This window comes from Neolamprologus multifasciatus, chromosome 11 (assembly GCF_963576455.1).
Source record: "Neolamprologus multifasciatus chromosome 11, fNeoMul1.2, whole genome shotgun sequence".
In the NCBI taxonomy this organism is placed as follows: Eukaryota; Metazoa; Chordata; class Actinopteri; order Cichliformes; family Cichlidae; genus Neolamprologus; species Neolamprologus multifasciatus.
Window position 1 is genome coordinate 28,211,875 of NC_140449.1, and position 13,620 is coordinate 28,225,494.

The 13,620-nt window shown below is 38.5% G+C and overlaps 2 protein-coding genes across 6 annotated transcripts in view; one reads left to right on the top strand and one right to left on the bottom strand.

The window, feature by feature from the left end:
* Positions 1-4,012, top strand: part of LOC146508722 (NACHT, LRR and PYD domains-containing protein 3-like) — a 23,234-nt gene extending 19,222 nt beyond the window's left edge. For both annotated transcript variants that reach the window (XM_085178141.1, XM_085178140.1), the window contains 2 exons: positions 7-53; positions 2,502-4,012. In XM_085178141.1, the coding sequence (XP_085034267.1) occupies positions 7-53; positions 2,502-3,040 (586 nt within the window). In that variant the 3' untranslated portion in view covers positions 3,041-4,012. The remainder of the gene's footprint in view (positions 1-6; positions 54-2,501) is intronic.
* On the bottom strand, positions 4,009-12,726 carry LOC146508723 (uncharacterized). 4 transcript variants are annotated; one of them, XM_085178145.1, is made up of 11 exons: positions 10,981-12,726; positions 9,957-10,316; positions 8,800-9,156; positions 7,250-7,603; positions 7,105-7,122; positions 6,121-6,184; positions 5,981-6,024; positions 5,500-5,650; positions 5,040-5,153; positions 4,686-4,753; positions 4,009-4,133 (listed from the first exon to the last, which is right to left on the bottom strand). In XM_085178145.1, exons 1-11 carry the CDS (start codon positions 11,368-11,370, stop codon positions 4,110-4,112), a joined length of 1,944 nt encoding a protein of 647 aa, XP_085034271.1. In that variant the 5' UTR covers positions 11,371-12,726; the 3' UTR covers positions 4,009-4,109. The 4 variants fall into 4 exon arrangements, with proteins under 4 accessions (XP_085034271.1, XP_085034270.1, XP_085034269.1 ...); XM_085178144.1 differs by lacking the exon at positions 7,105-7,122 and having other exon boundaries at positions 7,232-7,603; positions 10,981-12,725; XM_085178143.1 differs by having other exon boundaries at positions 4,095-4,753.
* Positions 12,727-13,620: the final 894 nt, after the last annotated feature.

Consider the following 13,620-nt stretch of genomic DNA (forward strand, 5'->3'; position numbering starts at 1 on the left):
TACCAGGATTGAACCCCATGGATCACAGTTCTTAAAACCTGTTCTGCAGAAGTGTAAGTATGCTCTTTTTTTTATTAAATAAAATTACAGCACTGGTTGTTAGTGTTAACAGTCTTCAGGTCATTTCATTTATGTAATTTTGTGGTGTTCAACCTACTATCATGGAACTAATTTAACTAATTTCTAACCAAAGACACAATGAGTTTATTTCTATAATGTACCACTGCAGTTTACCAGCATCACAAACAACCAGGGCAAAAACTCAGAGCTTTTTGCCCTGATTTGATATGATATACTAACGAACAAGCTTTTCAAGTCAACATCATGTCAATATCTTTTTTTTTTTATATATATTTTTATATACAGTGGAACCCCGACTTACGAATACCCTATTTAACGAAAAATTCAAGTTAGGAAGGCACTGAATGGCAGTATTTCTGCCCGTGTTACGGCAGCAAAAATTCTCTGGCACAACTTCACCTGCTTCCAAGGTGCATGGAGAGGATGAAAGAGTTCACAAAGCAGGAACTCCAGCAACACTTGAGGGTAGATGAACAACTTTAATAATTGACCAACGCGTTTCGGCTTGTGGCCTTCATCAGGGTCATTTTACGGCAAAATGCCCGAGTAATGAAATCCACTGGCTCTGATTGGCTGAGCCTACAATGCCCACAATTCCTTCTGAATCATGTGACAACCCCTTGGCTTTCGTACTTGTGCTTTGCTGTTCCACTTGAACGACATATTGTTGTTCTAGTTAGCAATTAGCCTATAGCCTGTCATTCAGCATCGCCTCACTCAAAAGACGCGATAGGTGCTTCGACTTATGAGTGACTTATGAAAGACCCTCGGGAACGAATTAATTTCGTAAGTCGGGGTTCCACTGTATATTTTTTTTATATATTTTTTTCCATTCTCACAAATAGTACATAATTACATAACATAATAAAGTGTACAGTTCAGAGCCAAAAAAACAACAACAACAAACAAAGCAAAAACAAAAAACAAACAAACAGACTGAGAACTAAGCACAAAACAAAACACCAGCTCAGATCCATCTAAAAGATAAATAAAGAATACAATACAGTACAATACCTGTGGTCCCAGTAGAACGCTGCAGTTTGAATATTCAAGAGAATCCTTGTAGCATAATATTAGAGACATCAGGTTCCACACCTTGAAGAATTGGTCTCTTTTGACTGCAGTACACATGTAAGATATTCCAATGGCACTAGGTCCAACACTACTCTTTGCCAGCCTTTAATAGCTGGTGTTTTTTCATTAATCCATTGGAGTAGAATATTCTTCCTGGTCGCATAGGTGAGAATACAATACAACCTCCTATTATTCTTGGATATTAAACGCCGGCTGGGGAGGCCGAGTATGAGCGACAGAGGATCCATCTCCAATTCACAGCCCAAAATCTTCTCCATTTCAGATAACACATTAGACAATATTCTTGCAATTTCAAACATGACCAGAAGCTGTGAGTTCCAAGTACCAATTTCTGTCTTGCATTTGAGGCACATGGGGGAAAGGGTAGGGTAGGGGTAAACATAGATGTTAATTTCAACCTTCCCTCAATTCGACATACTGACCGCCCGGCCTTAAGTGTATTAAGTGCGATTGGATTATCACAGCTCAATCTAATATCTTTAAAGTTCTTAAAGAACAGTAAGTCCCTTAATGGATGCTTTGAAATAGAGGTTTCAATCCCCAACCAGATAGATTATGAATTATTTGTAACCCAGTCATGAATATAGCACATGTGAGTACTCAATTGATATATTCTAATTTTTGGTCAATCTAGACCCCTTACTGAACCTGGGAGCTGTACTGTAGCCATCTTAAGTTTTGGTCTGCGTTGCTCCATATAAAAGAGCTTAGCTTAGATGCTTCATCACCCTATTTGAAAACATAACTGGAATCATTTGAACAGAATAATGGGAATAATGACATTTATATCTAAAATCGGACCTAATGACAAGCAATATATCCAGATGTGTGTCAATCTGTTCTCTCCATCTGTTTGTGTATGACCAACTTAAAAATTTGGGATCTGAAGTTTGACACTATGTGGTTGGTTCTAATATTTTAGCTAATAGTTGCTTTCTGTTCATAACGTTTCTTAACAATCCCAACTAATACATGTGTTATAGTTTTCATGTCTGCCCGTGTTTGATTGGGTTTATGCAAATGCAGGCATTCACATGCTTGATCATTTTTTGTAATTGCGTGGACTCATCCTCTGAGTTCAAGCAACAACTCTGTGTTCAAACCCATGACAGAGTATAATTACCACTTGAATTGTGAAAATCTTACGCAAGCCCTTAATTGAAAGTAATTTCAGCTTTTTCCTAAAACCAAGTCTTAACCTTCAAACAGGCCTTTGACTCCCTGGAGATGATTTAAAAGTAAATCTGTAAAGTGCACCTAAAAAAGCACGTGTTGCAATCCCCCCAAATTGAAACAGCATCTGTTCTGCTTTATCTTTCCTTCAGATGCCCGTAAACTCACACTGGACCCAAACACTGCAAACAAAAACCTTATAATGTCAAACAACAACAGAAAAGTGGCAATGGGTAGACAGAAGCAGTCATATCTTGATCACCCAGAGAGGTTTGACTACTGGAAACAAGTGCTGTGTACAGAGGGTCTGTCTGGTTGTTGTTATTGGGAGGTTGAATGGGAAGGACATATTTACTTAGGAGTGACATACAAAGGAATCCGGAGGAAGGGGCAAGGGGATGACAGCTGTCTTGGATGCAATGATCAGTCCTGGACCCTGATGTGCTCTAATGGTGGTTACTCTTGCCAACATGGTAACAAAAGAAGATCCATCCGTACAACAGCACGGACAACAGCTACCAGCAGAACAGGGGTATACCTGGACTGGCATGCCGGCACTCTGTCCTTCTTTAATGTCACCTCTGGCAAACTGATACACCTCCAGACCTTCCGTACTGAATTCAAGGAGCCAGTCTACCCTGCTTTCAGGGTCAGGACTGATCCATTTAACTCATCGCTGGCTTTGTGTTAGATAAATCTTTAAATCTGGTTGGAACTCATCTTAGATGCAGTAGGGCGACACATCAGGGCCATAGTTTAAAGTCACCAATGCTTTTCCAGTAGCTGACCATTCAGCAAGTCTGAGTAATTAATCAAAGAGACCTGCTCTGGCACAGAAGTCTCAAGTAGTTGAGTCTAGCTAGGGTTAGGTCACGCTAGTTCAAGTTAGCTGGCCCACAATTCACAGCCTGAAGTTTAGCTGGCTTGTGGGAACATTCATAAAGTGAATGTTTGGCTTTGAGCTGGCTGCAGTGCAGGACCTTCGAGAGGCTGGACAACAGCATCTTCATCCCTCAGTACAGTGGCGATGAGGTTAGAGCACTGGGCAGCTTGACTTTGGCTGGCTGTGCAAGTGTGGAATTTGCTGTCTCCAGCAGCGAAGATGTGGAGCTCGACTCTTGAGGTGTGGGTATGAAATTTACAAAGTCAGCCATTTATTCAATGATGTTTCCTTGTATATTTTGCAAAATTATCAGAATTCTGAACTTCAAAAAGGTAATAAATAAATTGAGAAAAAAAATCTAAATTGTGAGATTATTCACTCAACCATAGCGAAACTGTAAATTTTGTACAAGTTGCATGAAGTTTCTGTAAATATACTGTAACTGTTACAATGTAAACCTCTTTTAATTTCATTAGTTGTATGGAAAGTAAAAAAGGCAGTAGGCTTTGTTTTATTTAACCTATTATGACTTCCAAATGTAATTTCATTATTTTCTTGTCAACAAAGAATGTTCAGAAAAAGTTTCTTGAACATTTTTCACAATATTTTATTGTGAGCATGTAAAGATTTTGCAAAATGGTAATGTGTATGTGATTCAGAAGTACATTTAAAACTAACACTGAAATTAGACTTCAGGCATTGAAAACTGTTTCTTTTCTGTGTTCATTGTCACTTTAATATTGTTGTGATTTAAAAATAAATGTTTGTCATTAAAGAAAATTTCAGTCATATATATATTGCAGAGTTCTGCATCACTAAATTGCTATGCAGCTATTTCCTACGTACAGTCCTTTTGTGGTCAGTTCAGCTCTGCTCCTCACACAATGGCTGTCTTCATAAACTGAAAAGAAAATAAGTCTTTAAAATGCAACTGTAAAAATAAATAGGGACAGTAAAATGTAGATATTTTTTATTATTTAACTCTTATTAGGCTAAGTAGCAAAGAAGACAGAAAACAGTCTATTTTTACTACTTACATCAAACAGATAAATATTTACTTCACCTCTTTAAAAAAAAGAAAGAAAGAAAGTAAATGCATGTATTTTCCTCTGAATGAAAGCCCAAAATACCTTATGTAACAAAGTGCAGATTTTTACACCTTAATCACCCAATGACCTCAGAATAAATCTCTCTGTTGCTATTTTCTCTGTTTGTAGTATCTCCCATAATTTCCTTTTTCTTTTTTTCAAACAGCTACAGCCTAATGTATTTTAGTCTATATATTTTGTCTTTTTGCCTGTTTTGGATTTATACACATGCATAATCTATACTAACACACTTTTTAGTCATTATTAATAATGTCTACACTTTTCTGTAATTTTCCATATAGGTGAACATGTAAAAACTTGCTAGATTAAATTACACAGGTTTTATTTAAAACATGAAAACTCACCTGGTTCATGGTGAAGCTGGCCACTTGACAGTCACAGGGCAAGTTCAGCAGACGGGCTTTGAAACGATCTGAGACAGGAGGCATATATTTAAAACTTTGAAATACCATCTCAAGCCTGTAGAAGGATCGAAACTACAAGAATGATTGCAACTACATTAATAACAATTCAAAGGTTATTGGGGAATAGATACAAATTAATTTAAGGTTTGCACTCAGTGACTTTTAATTCATCACAGTGCTCCCCCCTGTTAATAGTTAAAAAATAGTTCTATACATCATATCCGGTGTAGTTGTGTAACATTGAACTGGAGTATATCCTTAAAATCAGTGTCACTGTGTTACAGTTGCAATTACCTTTGAGGATCTGAAGTTTTGTCAGGGCAGCCACATATTTATCATAGTTGATCCCACCCTCTGAGCGATATTCCTGCCACAGAACTCTGAAGGTTTCGTCATCCAAATGAAATTCTGCACGGCAGAAGCAATAATCAGTGAAATTTCCCCGATTATTTATTTTCTTTTTACAAATAAATGACTGCTTCTTAAATGTTTTGAATCTTTCTAATGACAGATCCAAACCTTTTGTACTGCATCAAGAATGTAATATACAGTACAGTTTTGTTTTCTGTGACTTTGCAGCTTATGTCTGTATAATGTGTCCAGTGTGTACTGTAAGCCGAACACAGCTGAGTGCGCAACTATGATATCAGAAATATCTGTATATTTTCTTGATTTACCTGCAGAGTTATGAAGGAGAAATGATAGATGTCAATGGATGTATTTTTACTGTACTTTTAAAGAAATAATGTCATACCACGGGCAACCAAAGCCTTTTTCATTTGGTTCTCAGTAACAGAGGGTTGATTCAGGCTCCCATAGCTCTCCACGTATTCTCTCCTGATAGCGCCCGCAAAACGCTCCAGTTTGAAGAACTCCACCACATCCAGGTCTCCAGACTGGTCTGCCTGAAAGTGCTGGTTAAAGAGCATGAAGCATGCAATATACATAGCTAAACACATAATTGCAATAAATGGAAACATATGCCTAATGGATAATTTTATAACACGGGAGGTTTCCATACTAATGTTTTCTATGCATCATGTTGGCATGGCTTTAACTATTACACTACCCACAAGCCTTTACTTCCTTTGCTATTTAAAAAAAGAAGTCATTAAGTGTAAAATCAGTCACATGAAGGTTCCTCCTCCCCAAATTACTTCTTATTTCTTTAAGTGTTAAACTGTTGGCTAGAATTTGTAGTTCTGGTTCTACTAACTGCCACAAAAAATGGATACATCCATGAGAGTCAGCAGCAGACGAGCAGTACTGAGAGTAAGAGCTAAATTTTGAAACATAAATGGAAAAAAAACAACATGAATTTAAATATTGTTTTTCAATTATTATTGAAAATATTGGTGTTGGAAATGAAACAAACCTTTTCCATGAACAGAATAGCCACCAGCCTCCAGTTTAGCAGCGACATCTTCAGCATTCAACATCTGCAAACAAGGACAAAAATGGTGGTGTAATGGAAATTTTGCAGTATTATACCATTACCATTATACCATTATTGAATAATTACATCCCAAAGATGCGGTATGTGTATGTACACCACAACCTCAGTTATAAAGCAACTTGCAGTTCATTTTGTGTCAGTTGAATGTACTACATGGATTTGTTTTGAACTTTTTTTTTGTCTTTAAACCACTATGATCTACATAATCAGTCATCGTTTGATTGTATTAGTCATACACACTAAACCACAAGTCTCCTTTTGATGGGTGGAGATCATTTAGAGGCACCCTGTAAAGCTGTACTGTAAACATCTGTTATTATTCAGAAATACCAAAACATTTAACATGTGGAAAGAATTTCCCCTCATCATAAAACATTCTGGTATCAGAGATGACGTAAAAGATTGAATCCTGTGTACTTTTATAAGCATGTGTGATAGCATGTTTGTTCATTATTTTATTTTTTTTTTACTATCAACTGCTGGACAAATCCTGCTAGACTACAAACAGATGTATTCATCAAGACCAGAGACCCTTAAAGTTTCTATTTTTTATTTGTTTTATGGTTTTTTTTGTAATTTATCAAAGTTTATTTATTATTTATTTATTTCCCATCTGCTGTCACATTTATGTCTCTTTTGACTCAAATTAAGGAAACAAACAGTATTAATGCCTTTGGTGATGGTGATGAGCTCCCTTCAGCCACTAGGAGTCACTAAAGCAGCACTGATGACATCATTGGATTCCCGCCTATCTGTTTTTGCTGATTTCAACCAAATTGTAATCAGCACTGGCAGGTTAAAACTTTGTTATTAGCCCCACAGCCCCCTGAGTTGTCCACTTACAAAAGAAGCAATAAGTAAAAGTTATCAAATTTACTTTAAATTTCTGAAGAACTGAAATACCTTAGGCCTTTTTTCTTCCTGTGAAAGAAAAAAAAAAGGATGTCAAGTAAAGATAAATAACTGAAAAATAAAAATAACTCATTTTACTTCATTAAATGAAATTTTTAATGTTTCTTTGGTCATCAACAAATTGTCGATTACTTACTGATATGCACGTTTCCTCTGGGAATGAGCTGCATTGCAGCTCTTCTGGCCAGGAAATGCCAAAATTGGACATCAGTCCCTCACAGTCCCGTCTGGCTTTCTCACAGAATGACCTGCAGGGCCACTGCGCTCGCCCTGCCTCACACTGAGGGGCATAAACCCGACACAGGAAGATGCGTATGTCCACCGAGCACACGGTTTGCACCATGGAGTTGAAGAAGGACATCTTCGTGAATGCTTCTCTTTGGCTTGTGTGTCCCAGAAGATTTGGAATGAGGGTCTGGTTGTAGGACAGACCCTGGCACATTGGTATGGTGATTGGCTCACAGACCCCACCGCTGCTGCTCACTCCATACTGGAGACACAAGTACACAATGTCATTCCAGCTCTGGTTACCTTCAGCATGTGATTCTTTCTTTTATAATGATAATAATTTTATAGTGAAACATGGTCTTTACGTAAATATGTGCCACAAAAATCCAACTGAAGCCTGAAAATTTTTTAAATACCAAATTATACATAGACTTGCAAATATGATGGGAATATCAGTATGGTGATAGAAAAAAATGGACACATCAGCAGAACAAGACACCACGAAAGGTAATCATGTGCTGTTGTAACTCACTCCTGCTTGTATTGTTAAAAACTGTCTTTGAAGTCCAAATAAATTTGTTTTTGTTGTATGTCACTCGGAAACCTAGACTCATTAGTTTTGACATTTTTTGGTTTGTACAAATCTACAATCAAAACATTTTTTATACCCTGTGGCCTTAAAGATGTTTTTTTTAAGTATGAGAAGTATTTTAAAAAAAATAATCTCAGTAGATTGGTTGAACCATAAAAATGGACAAATACTACTATGAATACTTTTACATAATAAATGGGGACAAATGAGATAATCTGTTGAATTTGCACTTTTTTTCTTAAGGCATCTAAGGGCTGCCCATCATCTGCTATGTAAACAGATCACTTATTAAACGAGAAATAATTTCACAGGAAATAGTAGCTTCTGTTGTCTTGCAAATGTTTAACAATGTAAATGGTAAATAGCCTGTATTTGTATAGCGCTTTACTAGTCCCTAAGGACCCCAAAGCGCTTTACATATCCAGTCATCCACCCATTCACACACATATTCACACACTGGTGATGGCAAGCTACATTGTAGCCGCAGCCACCCTGGGGCGCACTGACAGAGGCGAGGCTGCCGGACACTGGCGCCACCGGGCCCTCTGACCACCACCAGTAGGCAACGGGTGAAGTGTCTTGCCCAAGGACACAACGACCGAGACTGTCCAAGCCGGGGCTCGAACTGACAACCTTCTGATTACAAGGCAAACTCCCAACTCTTGAGCCACGATCGCAAGGTATTGGGTGTCTTATTGCTCTTATGGTTTCAGCTTTTTTTAAAATCTCGGCTGTTCGTCAGATTAATGATCTCAGAATGTATTCCATTACAGTGCATTGGTTTTACTGGTCTAAACTGGGTCATAGGTAGCCCATGACTAAATTGAGTTTGACACGACAGTGTTAGAGTGTTGTGTCAGACTTACATGCTCACAGGACTCTGTATTAAATGCTGTACACTTCAGTTCTTCAGGCCATGGTAAGCCAAACTTGTTCATCAGTGGCTCACAGTCGGACTTTGCTTTCTCACAGAGAGTTCTGCAGGGAGCACGAGGTTTCCCTGACACACACTCAGGAACGAAAATAGAGCACAATAGCGGCTTTAAGTGGGAGGAGCACTCCACTTTAACAAGTGGATAAAACCGATTTATCTTCAGGCTTATAACATCTTGGGTTTCTTGCTCAGGCAGCACAGTTTCTGTGTAATGCAGGTCTTTGCAGAGAGGAACAGTGATTGGCTGACATGCTGCAGGGGGTGCTTGACTAACACTGATGACTGGAACCTGGATGAACAGAAACATAAATCAGTTAAATGTCAACAATGCTGGGAAGCACAGTAGTGCAGTGGCTAGCAGCGTCACAGTAAGAGGATTCCAGGTTTGAAGTGTGTAGCTGTGTTGCCCACCCACGAACCTGAACTGGTAAATAATAATAATAATAATAAACAGGTAATTAAGTGGATGATTAGAAGAATGAATGAACAATGCCATTGCTCATTAGCTACAAATCTGCATGCTCATTTTAACTCTTATTGCCAAAGAGAGTATATCCAAACTATTTTTTTTTCTGTCCATCCTGTGATACTTGTCTGTCTTATTCTATCAGGTCTAAGGGTTTGTGAGCAGCCAAAGTTTCCCTTGGCCAAAACTTGGCTAACTAGAGAGCATGCTGGAAGAGTGACTTCACTACGTCTTCATTCTAAGACAACTGAAAAGCTGACTGTTGTAAAGGGGAAATGTAATGGTTGATCAGTTATTCTAAACTGGCCAAAGGTGTCAATGCGACTGTGACTGGATGTGTGTCTCTTTGTGGAAGCCCTGCGACAACCGGTCCAGGGTCTACTCCCCCCCTGCCACATTGAAGAAGTGGAAGAAAATGGATGAATAAATGTACTATCACTTATTGTCATTAACCAGCACTTACTATTTGATAGAGTTACAAGTACAAAAAAGCATATTCCCAAACATATGCAGAGCTGAAACAGATCTGAGCTACTCAGCCAGAAAGGCAAGTGAAAGAGTCATAGCTTTCATCACAGTGTATAAGCGTCTTTGTGAATATTGTTTATCTTCATATTACTTACATGTTCACAGGACTCTGTGGTAAATGCTTCACACTTGAGAGCTTCGGGCCACTCCAAACTTAAACTTCTCATCTGTGCTCCACAGCGGGACCTTGCATGCTCACAGAGCGTTCTGCAAGGTGGACGAGGTTTTCCTGACACACACTCGGGAACGTAGACGGAGCATAAGAATGGCTTCAGATGAGGGGAGCATCCTGATGTCACAAGTGGATTAAACCGGTTTATTGTTAAGGCTATATTGTCTTGGGTTTCCTGCCTGGGCAGCACAGTTTCTGTGTACGTCATGTCTTTGCAGAAAGGAACCGTGATTGGCTGACATGCTGAAGGGGGTGTCTGAATAACACTGATGACTGATGACGCCTGGATGAACACAAACATAAATCTTTTAGTTTATATTTTTAATATTAATGGGAGTATAAAGGCATGCATTCTCTTCTGTTATTGGTGCATTTGGTTTTGTACATGAAATTTGATGACATGAAGAGTCTTAAAGAGGCGTTGCATGTTCATTTCTACATACTTGTGGAACGACTGCATGAATTGACAAATTGTGAAAAACACAAACAGATGAGCCGAATATTAGCCAGGAGATGAGGACAATACCATGAAGTGTTACAATAACTGGATGTTCCCATTTAAAGTTTGTTAATGTCAGTGAAAGGGCTATGCCAAAGCTGAACAGACAATGCAACAATAAATTGTGAAGCAATCTATTAATTGATTGGGTGAAAATGAGACCTTTCATATGCTTTAACTTGTGCTCTATTCCACATCTGAGGTGATGCATGAAACATTAAACAATAAGCACTTTTTTCCAGTTAATAATCAGGAAAAAAAACATCAAAAATCCACAGTAGCAAAGACTGTGCAGTTTTAATATTGAATATCCCATAATATTGATGCTAAAAGCTGATTAATAAAAAAAAGAAACATTCATGATTATGACTGTTGAGTTCAGTCAACTATATTGCGTTACGTTTGTCAGACAGCGTAAGACGTTACATTCTTATTATTTTATACTCACCCCTACACAGTTGCTCTCAGGTAAAGTCTCACATCGGAGCCTTAGAGGCCAGGACAACCACTTTGCTCTGAGGGTGGATTCACAGTCTGCCTTGACTTGTAAACAGAGAGCTCGGCATGGTTTCAACCTGCTATCGTCCTCTGAGCTGCATTCAGGCACAACAATGCGACACATAAGTTTGGCAACATGCGGTGAACAAGCAGTCTCCACAATCTGACCAATTTGCTGCAGGTTGTAGCCTTGAACTCCCGTTGGATGAAGGGTAGTGGTGTACCCCACACCTTGACAAAAGCTGGCTGTAACTGGCTTGCAGTTTGTCCTGTCATTGCTCCTGCTGTGTACCCACTGAAGAGACAGCAAACCCAAAACCGCCAAAAACAAATGCTTCATGGCTCGTAGTAAGCTCGAAAACTGCCCTGGATAGTTTAGCAAAGCTTTAGGAGGTTTGAGATGAGTGTGTCTCCAATGTGGAGGTGGAGTATGAGTCCACAAATGGAGTTTCTACAAACAAGGCACTGATTTAGGACCACTGTTAAGGTCACATTTAAACAGGTTGCCCAACACAAATAAGAACCAAACTGATCTCAGAGCAGGAGACTGATTCTGAGCTTAGTTGCAAGCAAAACATCTGCTTGTGGTTATGTGCTTTCACGCCTAGGGGTGAGAGTGTATTGGCAAACGCTGGCACAATAACCCTGACATCTGGTCAGAAAATAACAAAGTTACAAAGTTACAAAGTAAATGTGAACACTTTACTGTACTCTACTGTCATTGTGACTCAAGTTTTGATTTTACCAGATAAATAACAGAATACTTCATCACACAGCCTACAATATAAAATCCGATGTCACTGAATAGCCTAAGAATCAAATTTGTATTAGTTCTAGTACTTGCAGGAAAACGGTAAGAAAACAAATGTTAAAACCAGCATGTCTCATACTGTAAGCCTTAGAGGTGGAGTACGACTCCACCAATGGAGTTTGTACAAGCAAAACTGATTTAGGAGCAAAGCTAAGACCACATGTGAATACAAACCTCATCACTAAATGAGAGCCATACTGGTCTCAGAGCAGCAGTCTTACATCATAGAGATTAAGAGCTTTATAGAAGAACAACACGTGGTTATGATTATGTGCTTTATGGGTGTCTTGCGGGGGCTGAGAATGTGCTGTATAAAACTGTTGTAATAAATTTGACTTTGACCTAAACATGTCCTCAGAATGTTTTAGAAAATAATAACTGCTTTACAAAAACAGCAGTGAACACGTGACATTTCTGGAATTTTTATTTCGAGAAGAGTGCACTGCTTTACCGGTAAGACAATTAGTTGATAGTCTCATGCAATATGACCTAGAAAAAGACATCAGTGCAAAATATGGATGGGTTTCTAAAATATGGATGGGTTTCTTGATGAAACAACCTGTCAGGTTGTCTGTCTTCATCAATTTCGCTCAATCAACGGAAGTCTGAGAAGTTGTCCAGATGTGTTGTTTGTGTTGTTTGTATTTTGTTTGCGTTGGGGGTCACTGCCCCAAGTGTTCAGATTACCATGGGGACCATTGATGCCTTCGCCCTCCACATCTTTTATCTTCTCCTCTCTCAGCCCTGGTATTTTTCCAGCTTCTCGTGTTCCTTTTCCCTGATGTTACTATCACTTGGTATAGCTACATTTATCACTATGGCCTTCTTCCTCTGCTTGTCCATGACTGCCATGGGCGGTTTGTTAGCTATCATGAATTTTTCTGTGTGTATTTGGAAATCCCACAGAATCTTCGATTGCAACAACGCATGTCCCATTTTAACCCCTTAAGACCTACCATAGAACCAAGTCCGCCAGAGCTTATATTATATTTTTACATGTTGTAGTGCCATTTTTGGGAGCATTTCAAGTTGCTATACATGCATTAAGTGCATAGTAATTACATAAATTGCAAAAAAAGTGCAATAAACTACAAAAAAATTGAAAATCATTTGTGTTTTTTAACATATATTTCTAGTTAGAGAAATTTAAGAGGCTTATCCCTCAAAACTGTAAATACAAAAAAGTTGCACAAAATAGTTTCCCAACACAGGAAATTTATTTTGAGTGTCTTCATAGTTTTATTTTTGAAATACACCAATTTCTATACACTGCAGGAAAAACAAAAATAAATATTATAGTGCAAATTTGCAAAAAAGCAGCATATGCATCAAAATAAACTATTTCCAGCAGTGCAATTTGAGTCCTAAGCATCCCAGAAACGACACAGAAAGTCATAAAGTCAAAGATAACTTTTAAAAACACCAGTATAGGCTCATGAGGCCTTGATGGTAAAAAAAAAACCTACATTTCCGCGAAAATGACGTCACTTCCGGTTTCGGGCAGGTCATGGCGGACATGAGATAGTTCGTGCTGATGGACGTGGGAAGTGTTATGAACAGCTGATCGGATCGGCAAAGTGTGTTTCTGGAATATTATGTTTTTGTTGCTGCAAGTGCTTTTTATGCAATTTTTGCAAAGCTTTATGTGGAAGGAAACTGTGACCTAGGACAAGCTGATGGCATAAGATGTAAGTACAACTCCTCCGGTTTCATATGCAAAAAAAATTATTGCTCTAGCTCATGTGGTTGCAGTGCTACCGGGATTTAAAAATAGTTAAG